This window comes from Convolutriloba macropyga, unplaced genomic scaffold (genome assembly GCF_964194025.1).
Source record: "Convolutriloba macropyga unplaced genomic scaffold, txConMacr16.3 SCAFFOLD_3159, whole genome shotgun sequence".
Taxonomy (NCBI): domain Eukaryota; kingdom Metazoa; phylum Xenacoelomorpha; order Acoela; family Convolutidae; genus Convolutriloba; species Convolutriloba macropyga.
The window spans coordinates 1,471-25,986 of record NW_027449360.1 but is presented as its reverse complement, the minus strand read 5'-3'; the positions used below and the strand labels follow the sequence as shown (position 1 = coordinate 25,986).

The following is a 24,516-nucleotide window of genomic DNA, read 5'->3' as shown; positions in this document are numbered from 1 at the left end:
TAGATGTTCACTCTTGATTTTTTTAAGAGGCGCATCCTTGGCTTAATTTTAGATGACGTGCCAACAAACGCTCTTAAGTTGTCACGCTTAACAACATATCAATGCATATAAATCGAGTGAAACATTATTTCGACATCTGTGGTTATTTATTAGAAAAAAACAATCCTTCCGCGAACTTTTTCGCCAGATTATATAGGCGTATGATTAAAAGCTGACCAAATTGTGTGCTATCGGCATAAAGAAAACACTCATTATTAAAATGAAGACTTCAGGAAGATCATTAATGTATACAGGAAACAGAAAAACGGTTGTATAGGGTTCAAATGAGCTTCTACGATAGAAACAGTGTCTTAGTAACTGTTTATAAGCGGTCAATATAGCAATTGTTTATATATTAAAAACACATGTTGCTCATTTCAATTGAAATTCTAACACAATAAGGATAAATAACAAAGGCGGCCAATAAATGTATAGCACTAGATTTTAAACTACATTTTCAGGAAAAATTTGCAAAGCCATGAATTATAACAGACAAATTATGCATATAAAGAGCTCCCGGAACTGCACTAAATTTGTTAAAACTTGAATTTATTACAACGAATATTTAAAATATTAATGGCGTGAAGTTGTTGCACGTGGTCTTAGACCTACAGAAATATCGTTTTAAATGATCCCAAAGATTAACAACTTTGTGTCGCTTGAGTTCAATCAACTGTTTGAGTCAGTTACCTACTATGCACTTATAAGGACAATGCCTTGCTTATTATGGGTGGGACGCATAAGACTTTGAAAGGCAATTGGTGAGGTCTATCATGATAAAACTGCTTTGTCACCTCGTACGGGAAACAAATCTAAAAGGTTAAACCAAAAAAAGAGTTGTCAAGAATAAGGGATATATATATATATATATATATATATATATATATATATATATATATGTGTGTGTGTGTGTGTGTATGTATATATTAGATACTCAAACATACATAGCCTGTTTTGGATTTTTACTCTTGTTTTTTTAAGAAACTCATCCTCATCTTAATAATAAGTGACGTGCCAAAAATCATTCTTAAGTTGTCACCCTTAACAACATATCAATGCATATAAATCGAGTGAAACACATTTCGACATCTGTGGTTATTTATTAGAAAAAAACAGTCCTTCCGCGCATTTTTTGGCCGGCTTATTTTGGCGTATGAATAAAGGCTGACCAAATTTTGTGCAATCGGCATAAAGAAAACACTCATTAAAACGAAGACTGCAGGAAGATCGTTAATACAGGAAACAAAAAAACGGGTGTATAGGGTTCAAATGAGCTTCTACGATAGAAACAGTGTCTTAAAATCTGTCTATTCGCGGTCAATATAGCAATTGTTTAAATATTAAAAAACACATGTTGCGCATTTCAATTAAAATTTTAACACATTAAGGATAAATTACAAAGGCGGCCAACAAATGTACAGCACTAATTTTTAAACTACATTTTCAGGAAATATTTGCAAAGCCATGAATTATAACAGACAAATTATGCATATAAAGAGCTCCCGGAACTGCACTAAATTTGTTAAAACTTCCCGAGTTTATTACCACAAGTATTTAAAATATTGATGGCGTGAAGTGGTTGCACGTGGTCTTTGACCTGCCAAAAAATTATTTTAAATGATCCCAAAGATCAACTGATTTGGGTCGCTTGAGTGTAGCCAACTGTTTGAGACAGTCATCTACTATGAACTTATCAGGACACTGCGTTGCTTGACTTGGATTGAACTCATAAGACTTTGAAAGACAATTGTCCAGGTCTAACAAGATAAAAACTTCTTTGTCACCTCCTACGGGAAACAAATCTGAACAAGTAAACCAACCAAAATAAGAGGATGTCAAGAATAAGAACGAGGATATCGATCTAAGATTTTGAAAAAAAATGCGGGTGGATCTCTACGAATATTTTAACGAAGACGATATCAATAGGGTATATTCACAAACGTTAACTGACATTGAGCAAGATATTTTCCAAATACAGCAACATTTATGGTATTTATTTTCGGCGGATGTCTGTTTTTTGTCGCGTATTCATTGGATTCGACTGTTATGAGGAGTGGAATTTGTTGACGATGACTTTGAGCTTGATGGAGCCTTGGTTATTTCCGAGGTCAAATGTCATCTCTTTGGACAGTTTGGTATCACTCGGTAGACACGTGAGTGGGTACTCTTTCGCACACACGTACTCTGAAACACAATCACCCAGGTCGCGAACAAGGGTTTAAACCTTTATTTTTAAAATCTTGCAAAACTTTGCAGGCTGAACTTAATCTTAAAACATCCCGGGTCGAGGTTTGGTGGTGAATTTTCGTAAGAAATGCGGTGAAATGCGGTGAAAAAAAATAATTTTCACCGCGTATTTCTTACATCTTTTTGCGGTGAATCGCGGTGAATTATTTTTTTTCACCGCGTTCTCAGTATTCTTACAAAAAAGAATCGTCCCCATACGGGTTCGATCCTCTGGCCTCCTGCATTCCTTCAGCTGCTTACTCCACTGCCCCAACTGTCACTTACTACCTTGGCATTTCTCGTGAATTTAAATCACATTGAGTAAACGTTGGAAAGCAAATGCGGTGAATTTTTGTAAGAAATGCGGTGAAATGTGGTGAATTTTTTTTTCTCACCGCATTCACCACATTCACCGCATTTCTTACATTAATTTGCCATAATAGTCTATGCGGTGAATTTTTGTAAGAAATGCGGTGAATTTGGTGGTGAATTTTCGTAAGAAATGCGGTGAAAAGCGGTGAATTATTTTTTTTCACCGCATTCACCGCAATCACCGCATTTCTTACGAAAATTCACCGCATTCACCGCATTTCTTACGAAAATTTACCCAAAAACCTCGACCCGGGATTTGAAAGAATCCTGTCAAATGAGCATCTTTAATAAGAAATCAGTCTGGTATGGTAAAAATTGTTCAAAAGTTAAGACTCAGCATCACAATTCACTAGCAAATTTAACCACATCGAACTTCTTTTTTTCTTGCTGTCTTCATTTTCAACTGAATGGGGTTTCCTTCTTGCTCTGATGCTCCTTTCGTTTTTGTAGTTATTTGTTTTTACAGTTCACATGTTTTACCCGATAGGATTGAACAGGGTATGCCATGTTCGCTTCATGGCTTCAAAGCGCTTCTGTTTGGTAATAAAATAATCATTCAGCAGTGAGCCACACAGTTGTGAAAGCCATCCAGACTCTATCAAATTGTGGAGGCAAAGTCAAGGTGTCCAATAGCTGTCAAGTGGGATAACAATTATGTGGCATTGCTTTAAACTAACTCCAATGCAGTTAAAACAGCTGCATTAACTAACCAACCCACTGTTGAGCTGATTAGATTTCCCCACTGTTTATTTGACATTGTTTGCCTTTCAACACTGGCAGAAAAATTGTGGCTATCGAAAGCAAGAATTCGTTTTCTAGAATCAAATAACCAATTCTTCTAGAGGAATGAAAATTTAGCCAAGTGATTTCTTGAAAAAATCTTCAATAAATTAACAAACTCTAGGAGCAATCTCGGGACGTCAAAGCGTTTTTCAAATCGTTCTCTGTTAAATTTCGTTAAAACACCACTTTAAAACAACTTTTTGATTCTGAATCTATTATATCAAAACCTACTATAATTAATTCGCGAGCACCAATTTACCCCTGTGCGGTGTTCCGCCTTCAGTTAATTTTGAATGTGTAGTGTTGGTGGTGCTGCGGCCGGACGTCAGAGAAGCAAACTAATCAGCTTGCTTCACTGACGCCAGTGTTGGTGGTGTTTCACCAGAAAAAACTGTGCGGCGTTCCGCCTTCAGTTAATTTTGAATGTGTAGTGTTGGTGGTGCTGCGGCCGGACGTCAGAGAAGCAAACTAATCAGCTTGCTTCACTGACGCCAGTGTTGGTGGTGTTTCAAAAAAGACCCTTGAGTTATAGTTAATTTGGCACGATATGCCTGGGCTACCCTTTGCCCACTGTTGTTCCTTTTCAACAGTTATAACTTTCTTGAGATTTGCTTCACAAATCTTCTTTTGCTACCGTGAAAAAGTCATCCATTTCCTAACCATTGAATTACATCTATATAATCAACATTTATGACTTGATTTTCAAAGTTACAGTTTTTTAGCACGTGCCTCTCCTGGTACAACCCCAGTTATCAGCGCATTCATATTTTGAAAGAATCTTCCAAAAGATTAGTTTTGATTATAATTGAAAATACATGTTTTTAACTTTTAAAAGTCTTTTGTGAAGCGTTTAAACACTGAGAGCCCAGCTCATATAGACTTAAAACTATACAGGAATCAGGCAAAAAACTTGCACTATTTGGAAAGCCGACAAAGAGGAAAAAGGATATATTGAAATTTGTCTCTTCTTTATAAATGTTTGCATACCTTTTATACCGTACTAAATCAGTATTCCTATAGTTCTTTCAGTAACTCCACCACTGTCAGTCTTAATGGGAGAAGCACAAAAATTATACTGGAAAATGTCACAAACGTCAATTTTTATCTTGATTTCGATAGATTTTCCGACGTTCGGCTAACATTTTTACTTCTTCTAACACCCAATGCAGCTTGATAACCAGAAAAAGAATCTGAACAATCCAAAGTCTTGAACAAAACTGCAAGATGGATTTTAAACTTGCCAAATTCAAGCAAATTGTTTTCAAAATCTTGCAAGATTCCTGTATGATTATTCAAAACTCGCAAGAATGTTACTAACAGAATGGAAGTAGAAATAAAAATAATAATAATTTTTCAGGCAGGTAATGAACAATAATGTAGTTAACAAATCTACAGCAAAAACACAACCCACTTGCTAGGTCATTAAAGGTCCTGAGTCGAATGATTCCAAGTAGCAGCACAAAGGTTTATGGGATAACTAAAGCGTGAGAAAAAGAAGGAAAAATCAGGCTGGTTGAGCTATCATCATTTTTGACCAAACAGCTATCTATCTTCATTCTAAAAAGCATCTATTTTGCTTTGCCTAAGTTTTTTTTCTTTTTTTCGCACGATGTTTTTCTTTTTGTATGGATAGTCTCGTTTGGTTTTTCCGTTAAAGGGTCATCGCAAAACTGTTTCAAATTTTTTTCTTAGTGTTTCAATTCGTTTTGTGAGTAGCTGAAAAATGACATGATAGGAAAACTTTGACAATTTTTCGAATAGAATTTTTGCATAATTATTAAAATTCAGTTTCCAATCTGTTTGAGCATCAAGATAATTTACATTTTCCCACTGAAATTTGTTGTTGCCGTTAATTGATAAAATACGCTTAAACTTCTCTACTAGTCTTCAGGTTCGGTAAGAAAAGTGTTTTGTCTTAGTTGAGTGTCTATACTCAAAAAAGTAGTTTCCGATTGAGTTATGCAATCTCCTCACGTCGTCGATGTTTCAACCTGCTTGCTGTTTGAGAACAGCGTCATTGGCGTACACAGTCGGGGTGGTGTGATTGCAGAAATTAGTAGTGTCGCTTATAAATAGCAGAAAAATAAGTGAGTCCAGCCTTGACCCTTGTGGCGCACCGTATTATACTTTTAAGGAACTGGAGGGTAGATGAAAAGATTTTACGCATTGCTGCTTAACATTCAAATAAAATTTGAAAGTATTGAATATGTGATTTCTAATTCCGAAAAGTTCCAGTTACGCCAGCAATATGTTGTTTTGACAGTGTCAAAAGCAATTTAGGTCTATGAACACTGCCGTTTTTTTAATTCACTACCGTCTCTCTAATATTGCTCTCCCAATCTTCTCTGATAATTTCCATAAAAGTTTAGAGTGTTAAAAAAGGACCATTTTTTTTCCAAAAACTCAATTGAGTTTCATTGCGTATGTAGATTTTTTCAAAAATTACGTCATATAATTGCAGATCAAATTTTTTCAAACTTTAACCAGTGCTGGTAATAGATTAACAGGGATCTAATTTTCCACTTAACCGAAATTTCGGGCTCTATGAACAATAGCCCTCTTTATGCATTCTGCTAATCAGAGCAACCGTTAACTAGAATTGTATTTTTCAGAACTATGGTTTACTTCATGTTCTTGAGCACAAAAATGAAAATTACTCCATAGTCAGTGCTGTAGTTGTTTCTCAAAGAGTCAATTGTTAGTGAAATTTCTCTTTCTTTTGTTGCAGTTAAAAACATGCTATTCAAATTTCGATTCAAACAATCACTTTTACCTGAATTTTTTAGTATGTCAGCTAGAATTTTCCAAATCGTAAGAAAAAATCTATTAAAATTTACTGTTTCATGAAAAAGAAACAGTAAATTGAAAAAGAAACAGTAAAAGATTAAATCATTTTCACTTTCATTTTCATTTTCACCTTTTCAAAATTTTACGGATATTAAAGTTTTTTTTACTTGTTTCTGGCTTTTTCTTTTTGGTTATTATCTTTTTTGTAATAATTTCCTGAATTTGTTCAATGTTCTTTGTTCTTCAATTTGTGCTGTAGTTTTGATACAACCGTTCTTTTAATGCTAGGTAATACATTTTTCTGTTTATCCAGCCTTTTCGCTTTTTTGGGATAATTTGTGTTTTTTGTAGTTTTGATACAAGAGCTCGTTTTTAATGCTAACTATTTAATTTTGCTGTCTATCCAACCCTGATACCTTTTTTCGTGTAAACTGTGCTTTGCCTTTTTCAGTGATTGTTTGTAGACCTGTAACATTTTCTGGTTAATAGAAGATCTCAATGGCTTTCGTTATGCAACAATTGATTGTATTTATAGATTTCGGCCGACAGCTAATTTTTATGACATGAAAATTTATTGATTTCGAAAAAAAATTATTCTTCGCACGTTTGTTCTTCTCTCTAGTTGCTAGCTGGTTTCATTATTAAGTGGTTAGGTATCACATTATTGGTCATCCAAATATGCGTAATTTATTACATTTGATTTTTTACGGAATAAGTTATTGTTTCAACGAGTTCGGCTCCGTTTTGTCGCAAAGTTTAACTGAATTTTTCTGTTATTCGTCTGGATTTTTCGTTTTGTAGACGTAATTCAATTTTTGGATAGTGACAGGTCTGAATGAATTCACATGGAGGCATGATTGAACATAAACCTATTTATACATTTCAGTTGATATCTAGTGGTTTTCATTATTCGAAATTATTTGTTTTCAAAGAATATAAACGTATTTTTAAATTTTGGTATTTTTGTTCTTTTTTTGTCTACTTGATGCCGAGTGTCATAAAGTATTTTTTCTATTGAATCTTGTTTTTATAGTAACAGACTTGTTTTTTTTTAGGTTTTATTTGACGTTTTTTATCTTTATTATTAATCATAAAAAGAAATTAAGTTTTGGATTTAAATAATGTTTCTTGTTGTTATAGGGTTTTGTTGTCTGTCTTGTCTGATAGTCTTAAAAATGGCAGGTCTTATATGCCCTCTAATGTGGGATTTTTTACTTTACAAGGTGATTTGATTTGGAAGCAATTTTTTATTCATACACCATTTATTTTTGAACAAAATTTGTATTTTTGAAATTGTTCTCTCTCTTCCTGATTTGGTAGACAATTTAACCCGAAATGTGGATGAACTGGTTCGGATCATTTTGTGCAAACGCACATTACCGGGCCTTGTTGCAATTTGAAAATTAATTTTGCCACCAATGAAATTTGCTTTCAAGTGCTGACCAACTTATATAATGAGTTCTCTGATGTTTAAGAAATATATCGATTTGAACAGTAAAGTGGTCAGTGATTGAAATTTTTATTACTTGGAGTGCTACTTTTGAGGAGAACTGTGCATAACATCTATCCTGGTTGTGTATGCTTTCCCCTGCAAGATTGCTTGCAAGAATTGTGCAATATTTTGAATTCTTTAATCCCTTGGGTAGACCCCCAATGTTTGTGCCTTTTTTGTGTTATCCGATTGGCGCAAATGTATTGAGTAGTTTTTTAAGATAATTAAGGCAAGAAAGAAAAACAACGAATGTAATTTTTTAATCAGAATAAGCTATTGGCTAACCATCTGGTGCAAATCTCTTTTTGATATAAAGTGAGATCCACATGCTCTCTTTTTCCAGGTCACAAAACACCAACTGTCCAGGGTAGTTCCACACTGGGCTGTTCACATTACTGTTAACTCCCCCGCCATTCATTGCGCCCGATGTGGGGCTCGAACCAACTCCCGCAGCACCGACCAATTTGGCACCTGGCGTCTTGAGGGTCTGATCGCCAAGGGTTATTTTGATATATGGAGTCAGCTTGCTGGCATCTTTGTTATCTAAATACACAGCTTATTAGTGATCTGACCCTCAGAACCAAGAAAAACTCGTTTCTACTGAATAAAGATTTCTTAAACCACTAATAATTGGTTGAGATGCAGAGAGAGAGAGAGACTATTTGTGTTGCAGCTGATGATATATTAATAATATTTATGTTTCTGCGTAATTAGGGTTTGAGAAGCATTAGGCTTTTAGTCTGCACTGAATTAACGGTATTGTGGTCTCAGCTGTCCTTTTCGATTATTGCCAGCATTTCAGACTGCTCACTATGTGAACATAAATGCCCTGTTTTGGTTACTATGGCCACTTTTTTGACTCCCAAAAGTTCTCGTGGTACCATCATTGCATCCAAGGGTTGTCAGGCTGTTTTAAACCTGAAACCATGTCTTTAAACCTGTTGAATGTCTTTTTTAAAAACAAATTATCAATTTTTTTGCATTTTTTCTATGTCTATTTAAAACCAAAAAAAGTTCCAATCAAAACTAAACTGCTACTCTCTGTAGTCTTTTGTCAAAAGGATGCCTCTTCAGCATATATTATTTTTTCAGAGAAAACTTTATGGTTTCTTTGACTTCAACAAAGCTTTTTCTTAAAATAGAATTGATTTCTTGAGTTTTCCGCGAATAAATTGTCCATTTTGCAGTCTCATGACCAAAGTTCAACAAATATAGATTTTGTTGTCTTCCCTTAATGGTATTAATGAATTTATATGATGCTATCATTTGACATCTAATGGCTCAAATGTAATTGAATATATTTAATTATAAGAAAATCTCAGAATATTTTTGAATTTTTTTTCAGTTTTATCAAACTTCTGCCAAACTGTTGCTTAGTCTGAGCAAACACAAATCGCATTTCCATTTTAGTGAGGTAAAATTAAATTTCTAGAGGTTATATTCTAATTATTTGCTTCATTGCATCGATACCAAGAGTTCAAAAAATTTTTTTCTTACTTTTGCACGTTTGCCCATCTTGGAAGGCGTCTTTCTTGCCATGTACAACAACGACTTTAATAGCAGGCCACATAATGGATGACAGAAAACGCATGTGTACATATAGAATGCGTTTAGTGATTAGCGTTTGATTTTTACGCCTTCAAACCGTTTTCTTGCAAACTATAGTTGAATTTTTGGATCGTCTTTGTTTTTCTTTTTTACAGTGCTATCACACAATCTGGATAATGGAAGGTCTGAGAGGCTTCTTATGGGGAAGTAATCAATCATTTTTAACTATTGAAGTTAATAACTAAAAGAATTAAGGACTTTGAAATTTTTCTTTTGAAAAATTTGATCAAAATTTTGAACACTTTTCTGTTTTTTCTTATTGAGAACTTCTATTTTAGATTTATTGATGACATCTCCTAACCAGTTTTAGCGGAACAAACAATAATTCTTTCATTGCTTTTATGTTACAGCTGATGGTTTTATGTCTATAGCATTTTTGATACTGGTCATTGCTTTTGGTCATTTTTTGTTATCTTTATTGCTTAGTGCCTTTGAAACCAGGGATCATTAATATTAAACAATTCCCTGAATGACACAGTAATTAACCTTTCAAATAATAAGATATGGTTTTAATGGCGTCAACAATGTGATCTTGTAACAAAGTTTCTGGAATTTTGAGTTCTGTCTGTATTCGTTTTTATATTTTTGTCTTAAGACTTACTCTCCACTATTTTGGCGATGAATTGCCTAAAAAGACGCTGAACGAATTTTGGATTTTACTATAGTTGAAAACATAGATATAATAAATTTTGTCAAATTATTTGTTTTAAAAATGAAAGTTTTTGACTTTTTTATTTCATTTCTGACAATTTGCTACAAAGTATTTAATATGAGAACAGCTCACATCTCTTTTCTAGAGAGGAAACTTTATCTTGTTATTAAAATTTGTTTGTTGGTGGATTTGTTAATTTGAGTTTTCATAAACCTTTTGAGATTTGAATAAATAGTTTTGCTTTTTTAAATATTTGATCATTATTGTTTTCCTTATTTTTTGATTTCGTGTAATGCTACAACACAAATGACGGTTTCTTATAGCTTTGATGATGAGAACTGTTTTCATATATAATGGCTTTATATAATGGCTCATGGTTATGACGGCTCGGGATTAAAAAAATGTTTCGAAGGTTCACTGTATGGACGTATAAAAAAGCCTATCCTTTATTTTCAGCTGTGAGCTGTTTTTTTTTATTTTGTCTTCAAAAATATGAACTTACTTTCAAACTTTGCTCTTTTGGTCCTTTTCTATCTACTTGTTACTTGGTCTTCTCTGGTCGTTTTCGCTAATTTTGACAATTTGTGGCCTGCTATCTTTATATCAGTAATTTAAATTACTGATATAAAGACAGCAGGCAACAGTTCCTTTGCTTAGATGGCTCATGAAAAGTCCTGTTAGATTGAAACGGAACACCCGGGCCGAGGAATGAGCGGGAAAAAATGCAAACAATGAGCGAAATTTGAGCGGACAGTTTAGCAAAATCCGCTCAAAGCCCTTACATTTTTTGACCGGAATGAGCGGAATTTGAGCGGAATAAAAATGCAAGAAATGAGCGGATTTTGAGCGGAATAAAAATTGCAAGAAATTTGCGGAAATTGAGCGAACAAATGCAAGAAATAAGCGGAATAAAAAATGCAAGAAACGAGCGGAATTTGAGCGGAATAAAAAATGCAAGAAATGAGCAGAATGGTCGGAGTGAGCGGATTTTTTTTAATACAATGCTGCAGGGGGGCCACCTGTCCAGCTAAAATAGGAAGATTAAGTAGCTGATACTGTGTCGGAAAATTGTCTCAAGGCTAGTTAAAAACCGACCTCGAGATTTTTCCTTAAGGGATACAATAGAAATAGTCGTTATCTTTTTTTGTCTCTAAGGGAATTCTTGATGGTATTGTGTATTAATGTGTGTTATAGTGTGAGTACCGGATAGGATGGCAATGTGTTGTGCAGAGAGAACTTCTATCTTGATGAGTCCCTTTCCATCCGGACATCCCACTATCCTCTCCCTCTTCCCCACCATTTCCTGGTAGTCACTGATTGCATGCTTCAGACCACTCACCCAGCTCTTCCTATACATATACCTTACCCATACATATACACCCCCGTCTAAATGAATAACCACCGTACTGTTAATTAGAACACGCAGATGCAAGTGTTAAAATGACCAAGGTCTGCAGTGCCTCAAGTACCGTGTCACAATATTCTATATAAATAGCCAGAAGTTGAAAAGCCATAATTTCAAAACTTGCAGAGTTCGCATTTTAAGCAAGGTTAGGTCACCCTTCGGAAGTCACTTTGAAGTTCTGAGTAACATCTGAGGTAGCCGCACGCGAGCTTTCTATCAATGAAAAAAACTTTGTGACTCAGAATAACTAATTAACTATTATCCAAGTGAACAGCTAAATTCTACCTACAAGAGCTAGATTAGATGTATAAATGTATAATGTATAAATTGGTATTTTATGTTAATTAAATTTTAATCTTCCGAATGAATCAAAGGCATCGCTATTCGAAGTTGTTTTTTGAATGTTGAACTTCAAGTTTTTGCATTTAAACGAACAGTAGTCAGCCCAACTTAACCTTTTTATCCGACCCCCCCCCCCCCCCCCCCCCAAGTTTTGCCCGATTGGGCAATCACCAAATTCAATGAAATTGGCAGGCCAAATTCAGTATCTCGTACTCCATGTTTTTTATAATAATACATTCGGTTTCGTAATTCAAGAATACGTGGCATTGATGATCTGATGATATTGGGGTAGTTCGAGTTTGAGTTTCACTTCATGTATGATAATCACCTACTAATAGCAGTTACTAAATATAAATGTTGAAAAAAATGAAGAAAACATTTTCGCTTCGATAGAATTTAGCAGTAAATTTTGCTTGGCATGCTTTTCTAACTTCCCTGCTTGATTTGGTTTGGAACTGGTTTGTTTAGTAGTCAAGGCTTTAAGAAGTATAAGGGAGTAAACTATGCAAAATGATGCCCAATACTGGTCCATGATTATCTTTAAACACTGTCAGATAAACAAGACAACTAAGACATTTGAGCTTTTGTATCCTTGCATTTTTAACGGTATTTTTCAAGATGACAGTTGTTTTTCCTCGAGTTTCAAACAACTTTCAATAGTATCGGCACTTCCGTCCCCAATGTTTCCGATTGTTTTTTGAACATTTACAACTTGTTTATCTTCGTTTTTTTCTATATAATTTGACTCTGCGCAAAGGTAATTCGAATTAAAATTTTTGAACTTTTTTTCTAAAATAATCCTCATATTAATTATAAAGTTAATTGATCTTGAGCAGAACATCGGCAATTTTATAAAATGAGAAAACTGGAAAAGGTTATTTTTCATAAATAGCCAGAAATTTTAAATATTGAAACTGTGAAAAAATTTATGGGATGTTTCATAAATGATTTTCATATATGGAGAATAGAGTACTTAGCACAATTGAATCAAAATGATTGAAATTGGGTAAAGCTACAGAAACTAATGGACAATATATCGGAAATGTAAAATCTTGATTGAACAAAAATCAAAATTTATAAAAAAAAATAATCAACCTGCATTTTCGTTTCTGTCACCCACTTGTTTCCAACTAATAAGCAACCTTTTTGCGTCTAAAACAGTTCTTATTAGGACTCTAAAGTATGCTAATTTGAAAATAGATTTCTATCAAGTTTGCGTTATTTTGGCCCTATGGACGACATTTATTATTTTTTAAAATTATATGTTGATCTAAAGTTTAAGGTTAACTTGAAAAAGGCTTTAATAAGGAGTACTAATATTACATTTCGTTAGATGGTCAAACTTTCTTTAGTCTATTCAAGCGACTCGAACAAGTTCATAACCAAAAATTATCTTGTTTCAGAGTTGAACTATTATTGTTATAAACAATTACATTTCTGATTGATGGATTTTTAGTTTTCAATCTTGGTGATAAACAGCACTTAAATCTGCAGTTCTTATTAGCCGTACACATTTGTAAGAAACGCTTCAAGAGCTTACAAGAAATCTTCAATTCCTGCCGCATAGTAAAATTTACTATTTTTGTTAAAATTTTGTAAAAAAAAACAAAATTTTAAGAAAATTTTACTGTTTGCTAATTAGTAGGCTGTGATTTGACTAAAATGCTTGTTTGAGAAAATGATGGAAAAAGTGAACATCCCTCCATGAAAGCAAAAAATACAAATCGCAACACTAATTGAAAACTGGCCTCCTTCTTTTTAACCAAATCATTCCTTGGGCAATGTCCGAAAAGGCAAGTTTGAATGAATCATGCGTTTTGTGGAATCAAGTGACAAAATCTGTCTTCAATTTTCACAATTCTCATGCCATTTTTAATGATCGAATTTAGTTAAGCAGAACGTGAAAAAGGGTTACCTAAATTGTGGAAAAGGCTTACATTTTGTCACGAGTATCCACAGATAACATAACCCATTTCCACAACATTGAACATGTAATTAACCTAAAATCTTATTGGCCACATTTTGTTTGTAATAACTTGAGACCCAATTCAAATACCTAATTGTTCTCGTGAGCAATGATATGTGAAATCGAAAAAAAGCTAAATGGACTCTTAATCCGTAATAAGTCTTGAGAAGGAAAAATCTGAATTCAATCAGTCGCTCTTATTTACACTATCTTAGTTATTTGAAGAGAGACACACATGGTGTAAAAATTAATGATTTACGGCGTGCAAATTAGCGACAAAAGATTGTCTCAAATTTTCACGATAGCCCAAACTGAAGCTTTGTAAAAATTGAGTGTAAATATATCTAGTTTTGAAGCCAATTTCATCTAATATAGCATAGTATAACTCGGTGTCACACACGTTTATAACTCTAATCAACGATTCGTCATAAATTGCACTCGTTTTGTTGACATTGATTGCGTAATCAATGTTTTCATCTGCTGAAACAAAAAAAATTTCGCAGGTTTCTCGCGTCATTTCTCGCAGTGTATCTTGTACGTGAAGGCGAAGCCAATTCTATCTCAAACATGTAATCGATCGTTCGTTCTACGTTTCTAAAGGGATTATTTTTACTCGTTTTTCGGAATAAACCAGATTTTGATGTTTGTTTTATTATCTTTCTCTCATAATAGTGTAAATAAAGCTCACTACAGTACATTTTTTGCAATCAGAGAAAAAGGAGGGAAAATTTTCAAATAATAACTGCTGAAAAATAAATTTTTAAAATTAATAAATAAAAATTGATTGACAAATTTAAAAACTAACAAAAATTAGAGGGTGCGATAAAAGAAATTGGACGGCAAATTGTGCAGTTGTTAGAAAACGGACTGAATTTTGAGCAACGTATAAACTCTGAAGAAATTGGTAAAACAGCAGAACATGAAAGGAATGTTGAGTAGCTAATTTGAATTGAAGGAGAATTTGTCCAATCAAAAGTTATTCTGAAGGATGCTCCGGATGTTAAACGAAATTGCAGTGAAAGTTGTGAAAACAGCCCAAAATGGAGAAATTCTGTGAAATTAATGGAATGCTCAGTGGTACCGACGCTTAAGCAATATTATGCTTCACTTGAAGTAAACGACAAATTTATTCTATATAAATAAAGATTTTAATCTGATGATCTAGAACATGGGTTAAAATTTTGCACTAATTTCATATAAAATTTTTTGGTCCTTAGTTTACGGAAATTGGTTATGGTAACCGTAAAAACTAGTGACTTTAAAGTGGTGGAATTAAGCTAGCTTCCACGACAATGAGCATACAAGATACAATTCCCAACAGGCTATTGTGTTTGACCATACGAACGTGTTTATCATTAAATAATGATTACACAATCTTCCCGCGAAAAATAGAACTTCTTCTCTTTGAGCCTTCATTCATAATTAAACACATAATATGGCAAATGTTTGTATTATTAGTAACTTGCAAAACTTTCTCTCATAATAGTGTAAACAAAGCTCTTTAAAGTACAATATTCACAATATCAGAAATGGAGTTGAAATTTGTTTAAATAACAGCTGCTGGAAAAAAATTGCGAAAATAATTGAAATTGAAGTAGAAATTTAAAAAATAAAAGAAATTGGGAGGTAATTTTTGCAATAAAGAAATTGGAAGGCAAACTGTGCCATTATTAAAAAAGAGACGAAAATTTGTGAAAAGCTCAAAAACTCTGAAAGAATTGGTGAAAAAAAACCAGCAAATGGAGGGAATGTTGTGTAGCTAATTTAAACTGGAGGAAAATGTGTGCAATCAAAAATTGCTTTGAAGGATGTTCCTGATGTTAAACAAAATTGCAGAGAAATTTGTGAAATTAACAGAAATGGAGAAAATATGTTGAAATTAAAGAAATGCTCAGTGGCATCAACGCCCACCAATGTTATGCCTCATTAAAAAGAAAGACAAAATTAGTCTATATAAGTATGAATTTTAATCCACTAATCTAGAATTTTGGTTAAAGTTTCGCAATAATTTTTTATAATCGTCTTCCGTCCCTTATTTGAGGAATTTGGTTACGTTAACCTTGGAAACTAGTGACGTTCAAATTGTGGAGTTATGTTTTGCTGATGACGGAAACTATTCATGGCCCTAGTTTACGCAATATGTAGCACGCAAGCAAGTTCATACTCACAACAGGCTTTTGTGTTTGATCATTCAAACATTTTTATCGATAAAGAATGATTACACAATGTTCCCGCGAAAAACAGAATTTAATCACCTCGATTTTCATCTTTATTTAAACACATATTTTGGTAATTTATTGGTTCGAGTTGACGCCTGTGGGTGACAGTACGTATTTTGATTTGAAAAAGATATGTCCATAACTGTCAATTTGAATGGTTCAATTAAAGTTTTTTTGGTTTTGTCTTATCTCTTCGTTTTTGTGAAAAAACCAAACTATGATGTTTTCATTATTGATAACTTTCGTAACTTTCTTATTTAAACACATATTTTGGTAATTTATTGGTTCGAGTTGACGCCTGTGGGTGACAGTACGTATTTTGATTTGAAAAAGATATGTCCATAACTGTCAATTTGAATGGTTCAATTAAAGTTTTTTTGGTTTTGTCTTATCTCTTCGTTTTTGTGAAAAAAAACCAAACTATGATGTTTTCATTATTGATAACTTTCGTAACTTTCTTTCATAATAGGGTAAATAAGGCTCACTACATAACATTATTTGCAATAACAGAAAATGGAGTGGAAGTTTGTTTAAATAACAGCTTTTGGATAGGAAATCTGTGAAAACAATAGAAATTGAAGGAAAAATTTAAAAACTAAAAGAAATTGCAGGGTAGTTTGTGCAATAAAAGAATCTGGAAGGCAAATTGCGCTATTATTGGAAAGTAAACGGAAATTTTTGTTACGTTTAAAAACTCTGAAGGAATTGGTGAAAATAGCAGGAAATGGAGGGAATGTTGTGTAGCTAATTTAAATTGGAAAATTTGTGCAATCAATAATTACTTTGTTCCTGATGTTAAACGAAACTGCAGTGAAATTTGTGAAATTAACAGAAAATGAAGAAATTATGTTAAAATTAATGAAATGCTCACTGGCACAAACGCTTAACCAATATTATGCCTCATTAAAAAGAAAAGACAAAATTGGTCTATATAGGTATGGATTTTAATTCGATTATCTAGAAATTGGCTAACGTTTTTTGCAATAATTACATATATTTTCCTTTCGTCCTTAATTTGTGGAATTTTGGCCGCGTTAGCCGTGGAAACTAGTGACGTTGAAAATGTGGAATTATGTTTTGCTGATTGTGGAAACTGTTGGTGTGAAAAATTTGAAAACCAGTGACGCTCAAACTTTGGAATACTGTGACATAAAATCTGGATAACAGTGACAAAAACCTGTCACAACTTTCCATGATAACTTTAAAACAAAAATCAATAACAATTAAGACGGATATTTTCAAAATTTCTCAAATCTGAACTACTTTCGCATTGCTCTCACTTTTGCACGCTCGCGTACAACTCCAATTTTAATGGCTCATGAAAACCCAGGTAAAATTAGGAAAATTTGCTTGTTTTCATGAACATTTTGCGGTGTAATATCACAGGCATGAGGTACTAGCCCTTATACCAACTTGTCTTAAGCTCCCGAGCTTGGGTATCTCATGTAACTCGTTCTCTTTCTACGCTTTTTAGTTCCTCAAGGCTTGATCTCCCTAGCCCAGTTTATGTTAATAACTCGACTCTATTTCTGATCTATGTCAAGCCAGCCTATTGCATGCAAAGTTTACCTTTGGCTGTAAGTTTGAGTTACTTAAATTAATGGAAATCAAATATGAAGATTTCCTTCCTACCTTTCGGCAGCACCGTCTGCTCTCAAAGTGTACTTCTTCTGTTTGTACTCGAGTGAAATGTGATTGTCCAGACCTGTAAGCAAAGCATTGAATTAAACAAAACCTTTTCCACCAACAGTATTAACAATTCTTTAATTAGATCCCGATATAATTAGACGATCCTCATATAAAATCATAGCCAAGCCGCATAATCCCTCCCCTTCAAAAATAAAATTTGCTTCCCCGTTTCGTCTTACTGCATAACTGTTAATATGAAAACCTCTTTTGACTCCCAAATGAAATGATCAACAGAATCTGGGTTCACGTGTTCAGACACTATTTCCGGTTTTTCAGAAATGCTGTTCACGCTACTTCGAAATTTGTTCACGCACATCAGAACCTATTTTTTGCTTTTATTTATCCTTCATTCCCGTATTTATGAGGTGATGTTGGTTTGGCTGCTTGGAAGTATTATTGCGAGGGATATATGCAATAGTATCTTATACTCAGACGGTATATTTAGATTAGTTAGTACGCAAAGGGTGCGGTAATGGTAACAACAATGGTGCCATAATTATCATGGCCAGTGGGCTGCAAATTGAGTCAGTATTAGGTACTATAACAATGGTTGGCAGAAGTTGGGGGGGGGGGGGGGAGATAGGGAAAAACTTGGGAGAAAGAAAAGAAAGAAGAGAGGAGGGGAAATGGCTCAGTGTCAAATTAGAGATTAATAATCTTTTGGGGGTGGAGCAAATTAGCCGGCTCTCGCTCTCTCAGTCAACTAATTGGGTGGAAAAAGATGGATGAAATAAGGGAGAATTGTAGGAACCCTTTGGTGTGGAGGCGGGTGGCGGGTTTTTGAGGTGCGTGAATTACGGGTTTTCTAAAAAAAGAGAGACGTGGATTAGCAGTGAGAAAGGGAGAGTGGGGGGGGGGAAGGAATATGAGGACTGTTCTTGCTTTAATACAAAACCAGCGATCCATAAGTGTTAATTAGGTAATGCCATAGGAACATTAAACTATATCTGATTCTGAAAAAATTATCTATTATTCACATCCGCTATAGGATGTCTGAGAGAATTACAGTGCGGTTATAACTATATCAATAATCTCATTACTGATTAAAAAGGTCAATTTGGATATAAATAGACTCTGCGGACAACCAAAGCTAGGTTGCCGTAATAATCAATAAACGTAAATTCCTGTTTTAAGTTTTTTGCCGACAGCTGAATGTTTGAAACGCAAATTAGTTTGATTTCGTTACCAATAAAATATCCACGGCTCATTTATTTGCTAACATTAGGATATGCCATCATTATTCATTTTTAATAATCATATTGATGAGCCTTCATTTTGAAATCATTCCTTGGTCAATGTGTAAAAATAAAATATCGATTCACAATGGTTGTCTCTGGAGTTGTTTTTAAAAGGTGGATCTTTGCTACAAAAGCAAAAGGAAAAAAAAATTGAGGGACGTTTATGATTAGAGTTACAAGGAAAAGAAAGCAGTAAAAGGAAGAGAATAACTTTTCATTATTTTTACCTCGTTCCTCTAAAACTTGCCCCACAGTTGCTTGAAGAAACAAACAGGAAATGATTATATAACCTCTTCTTAAACTAAGGGGAAAAGAAAAATGTTATGATCAATGATATGGAATTCCTGCTGCAAAAAAAAAACGATCATAATGACTCCAGTTCCATTAAACCCTGAACATGCAACTCGATATCACTTTTTTACATCTCAAAATGAAACGTTTCATGGAAAACAACACAGTGCAAATCATGTGGAGACATTTCCTGACATATATCCGATGCACCAGCTTGATGACGGACCAGGTTGTGGAACATTTTATCAAAAGCAAACAAAATTAATCTATAACTTCTAAAGTTATCTGCTGAAAATTAGGGCGCTAATAATTCATTACTGCACACAGTTGCTGAAATTTTGTCCATGAAGAAATGCTACCGGAAGAAACCAACAAACCAATTCCGACAAAAACAACCAAACTCTATGGAAATATAAAAACTGGCATGAAGAAGTTACTTATGATATGAAAATTAGCTTTCAACGTGGTATTTAAAACAAACTAAAATGAAAAAATGATCATATTTTTTTAAATTCTTCAATCAACAGTATTGACGTCAAAGGAGTCAGTTTTTTGTTAGAAAAAATTTAATATTTTTCAAAAATTTTCCATCAAAGGCATACAAATTTCCTTAAGAACTATGTAACGCTGAACAGTAGGAAAAATTTTGAGCACAAAAAAAGTCTTTTATTTGCTCTACCTACTCTACAACAATAACCATTTTTCCAGTAGAAAATTTTAATGACAATTCAAGGACATTTATCAGCATTCATTTGCTTTTTTTTATTTTTCAACTCAATTGATGTGATTAATTGTGGCTTCGCAAATATTTCAGAAGCAAATTCTTTCAGAAAAGAATTAATTTTGATCTTAGAGCCTTCTATCGGGCCACTAACAGAATCTTAAGTATGAAGCTCGCCACTGAACCCACTGAATGTTTTAAACTCTATGAAAGCATCTCGCGTTTAGTCATAATAAATAATATGAAAATGGAGTGTATGACCACAACTAGAACAAAACATTGACGATTTTTTTGGAACTGTGTGATGGTTTCCAAGAAACATCAAGAAACTTAGAAGTTTTCTTTATTAAAGTTTCAAAGAACGAAAGAAGAACTTACCTGACGAACTTTATTGCTGTGTCGATAAGTAATGGCCACAAAACTAAACTCAATTCTAATTTTGTTTTGGCTCTATCATTATCTTATTGACCTATCAATCATATGTTAGAAGCAAATTCTCTCACAAACAGAAACCTGATTTTAACATCCACCGACCTCCAACTAATGAACTCGATTGTACCCAAGCCATATATGATTTTCATGAAATGTTGATGAAAATAGAAAATCACCTCCCGGATTCGGAGTTAAGATCTATTCACAAGCAAATCATGTAAAATATTTTCAGCTAATCTAAATTTTCTCTGTATATTTTCGCATAGATAACCACTATAAATACAAGCTAATTTTTGTAAATTTTCAGTTCAAAATTTAATTCAAAATTCAACTTATTGAATTCTTTGACCCGTGTTATCGACCACGACAATGGTGTCCAGACCAGCTATAGACAGACAAATTTTGGATCTGCAGAATGCAGAATCAGCTACTGCGTGGATTATGTCTTTTGTGGCGAAATGTCGCGCAGAGAAGAAAGAGGACAAGGTCAACAACGACGGTACTGTACAGGACCTACAGGTAACCAATCTCTTCCTTAGTATGTGCGGGCAAGATGCAATTATTAAACTTAGGAATCTAATGAGTCCTAGGAATTTGATAGACACTCCGTATAAAGACTGCGTATCAGATTGGCGATTCAAAACTATATTTCTCCTAAAGAGAGAGTAGTAACGGCAGAAAGGGCTAAATTTCTGTCCGTTATACAAGGTTTAGGGGAGTCAGACGACGACTTCCTAGCACGTCTTAGAGAGGAAGCACGCTATTGTGACTTCGAAAAATTGAAAACAGCGGCCAACCCCGAAGAGGAGTTGGTAAAAATAAAGTTTATCTCAGGTTTAAGGGACCCTGAAGCAAAACTTAGACTACTAGACGGTATTAAAGCAAAACCAGCAATGTCGGTTACTGAAATGACCAAGAGTTTACAGTTCAGAAGTCAAGCAATGGCTTTTGCAAGTTCTTAATCAGGTAATAAGCCGTTTAATGTGAAAGAAGAAGTTGGGTTCAAGTTCAAAAACACCTTTCGAAAACCATATGAAAAAATTACGGCTAATAAAAACAACAACATGTGCACTAGATGTGGAGGTAAGCCACACTCTAGTAGACCCTGTCCAGCGCTAAGTAAAAAATGCAACACCTGTGAAAAGGTGGGACACTTCTCAAAAATGTGTAGAAGCAGACCCCAACCAAATTCAGGTAAGTACAATAAATAGAATAACTTTTGCGAAAAAGAAAATGTCTCTTCAGAGCAAGCATCTCCAGCATTGGAGATGGGAATGTTTTATACTAAAGAACAAATCTTTGGCATGTCTGTGACATGGGAATATATCTCAATAAATAACTGGTAAAGTGAAAATGCAGGTAGACACAGGTGCAGATAGCACAGTGATATCATCAAAAATATGGACTGCGCTTGGTAAACCTCAGGTGGATGGTAAGATAAGACATCTTGAAGCTTATGATGTTCATCAATTAACGCTTCTGGGATCACATACTTGTGACGTCGAGTGGAACGGAAGCAGGCTCACTCAAAAACAACTTGCTGTTGTGCAGTCTGATAAAGAATTTGGACTACTTGGTAGAGACCTTTTACCCAAGCACTGCGTGAACAACATCACATCCGAGCACCTACCTGCTGTAAAGGGTTACAAAGATCATGTGAAGTTGATACCAGGAACACAGCCAATATTCTGCAAAGCCAGAAAAATACCTCTACCTCTTCAAGACAAGGTCACAGAGAAGCTGGAACAAATGGTCAGACAAGGCATCCTTGAACCGGTACAGCCAGGAGGAGTCACTAATGCATCTCCAGTGGTGTGGCAGAGAAAGAAGAGTGGAGAACTGAGACTTTGCGTTGACTTGAAAGTGCACATCAATGGCAAGGTCATGGATGAGGACTACCCAATACCGGACATGGAGACGATCTTCCACAACCTACATGGGGCCTCATACTTTGGCAAAATTGACCTCTCAGATGCCTACTATCAAATTGAACTTGACGAAGAAGCTAAAGATATATGCACAATCAACACATCTCAGGGACTGTTCAAGATGTGTCGACTCCCTCAGGGATTGAAAAATTCTTCTTCAATCTTCCAGAATTGCATCGAATCAACACTCAAAGGAATTAAAGGTGTTGTGATCTTTCAAGACGATGTATTGGTGTATGGAACTACCAAGGAGCAATTCGACAAGAGAATGCTTGCAGTCAATAGTCGACTACGTGAGAAAAACTTTACTATTAATGAGAAAAAATCTAACTCAAAACCAGTCGATAGCTTTAGCTTTTTGGGATACTCCATTTCACAAGAGGGAATAGCACCAGATCCCAAACATGTTGAAAAAATAAAAAATGCAAAAGCACCAACTAACAATAAACAACTCGAATCGTTTGTTGGGCTAGTTAATTTTTACGGAAGAATGATTCATGATTCTTCAAAAAGCCTTTGAAGACATAAAAAAAAGAATTATGTGCTAACCCACTAGTACAGCCGTATAGTCTACAAAAAGAAGCAACAGTTACTACTGACGCCTCTGAAAAAGCCATTGGTGGGGTTCTTTCGCAAGAAGAACATCCAGTCATATATGTATCGAGAAAATTGACTCCAGCGGAGCAAAACTACTCGAACATAGAGCGGGAAGCACTGGCAATTGTGTTTGTGGTCACAAGACTAAAACAATTCCTTCTTGGAAGACGATTTACACTACAAACTGACCACAAACCACTCAAATATCTCTTTGCACCAGACGAGGAGATCCCGAAGACAGCATCAGCGAGAATCACAAGATGGGCAATAGCTCTAATGGGTTTCGACTATGAGTTGAAGTACACACCAGGAGAGCAGATACCCCATGCAGATGCTTTGAGCAGAATGGATTTTGGCGGAGACGAATCGGACAACGATCGAGTGTGCTTCGCAATCAATAACATCTACTTCGCCCACAGTGATTGGGTGACCCATGCAGAAATCAAAACTGAACTTGGAACAAACAGACTCTTCCAGGACATAATGAAACAAATCAAAAGCGACAATTGGAAACAATGTTCAGAAGCGCAAAAAGGATTCGAACAACAGAAAGATGCACTTACTTTACATAATGGAATCATCTTCAGAGGTGTTGTTCCTTTCTTTCCACCCAAACTACGACACTTGGTTTTGGCAAGAGCGCATGAGACACATCCCGGGAAGAATGCAACTGAGGCATCAGTCAGAATGATAGCATGGTGGCCTGGCATTACCCAAGACGTTCAACACTTTGTTAGTAAATGTAAGAATTGTTAATTGAACAGGCCTAGCCTGGGAAAAACGGTCTCTACGTGGCCAGAAGCCGCCGTTTGGGAACGGCTCCACATGGACTGGGGTTATGTTAAGGACCAAGGCAATATCTTAGTAATTGTTGACGCGGGTTCTGGTTGGATGGAAGCCTTCCCCGCGGAAAATAGAACATCAGAAACAGTTAAAACATATCTTAGTCAAATCTTTGCAAGATTCGGAATACCAAAAACTTTAGTTTCTGATAGTGGTCCTGAATTTGTAAGTGGTGACCTTAAACAGTGGTGTGAATCACTGGGAATTAAGAAAACAGAATAGCGGGCACTTCAAGCGTGGAGTTCCAACCTTAATGTGTCATTTGGAGCATTCCTGCAAAGGGCACCGATGACACATCGCAACACTTCAAAGACGAGGAGCAAAACTCCAGTTGAACTCTTGTTGGGACGCAGAGTAAGACTACCAGCAATAGCAGATTTCGACTTGTGCGAACCCATTCTATTCAAGGCCAACGAAAACACAAAGACAGTTCCTGCTACCTTCATCATCAGGAAGGGCTTGAACACATCTTTCATACAGCCCGAAAACTCAGCACGGACTATTCTAGTGAGCGACAACCAAATTTTGAGACAAAACGAGGACAATGTGAAAATTGAACCAGCAGTGGAGGAGACCATATCTCAACCAAAACAACAACTTCAGAGTACAGATGTGGGACCTTCACTTCAAGATGAAGCTTCTGCAGCCACATCATCTGCAGAGCACCAACAACCCGAAACCTCAGAGCCTCCACTAACATCAACAAGAAACAGAAAACAACCCGACAGATTTGGAGAAACTATACCCACAAACTTGCTTAAAAAAGAGGAAGGATGTGATGGTTTCCAAGAAACATCAAGAAACTTAGAAGTTTTCTTTATTGAAGTTTCAAAGAACGAAAGAAGAACTTACCTGACGAACTTTATTGCTGTGTCGATAAGTAATG

At 35.0% G+C, this 24,516-nt stretch overlaps 1 protein-coding gene across 1 annotated transcript; it reads right to left on the bottom strand.

Moving 5' to 3' along the window:
• Positions 1 to 1,377: 1,377 nt before the first annotated feature.
• On the bottom strand, positions 1,378 to 19,075 carry LOC142354983 (intersectin-2-like; the record flags this gene model as incomplete). Its single annotated transcript, XM_075407302.1, has 5 exons — positions 1,378 to 2,223; positions 7,985 to 8,242; positions 11,163 to 11,308; positions 17,524 to 17,596; positions 19,046 to 19,075. Coding segments are annotated over 5 exons (647 nt in total), but the record flags the coding sequence as incomplete, so codon positions are not given.
• Between the last annotated feature and the right edge of the window lie 5,441 nt (positions 19,076 to 24,516).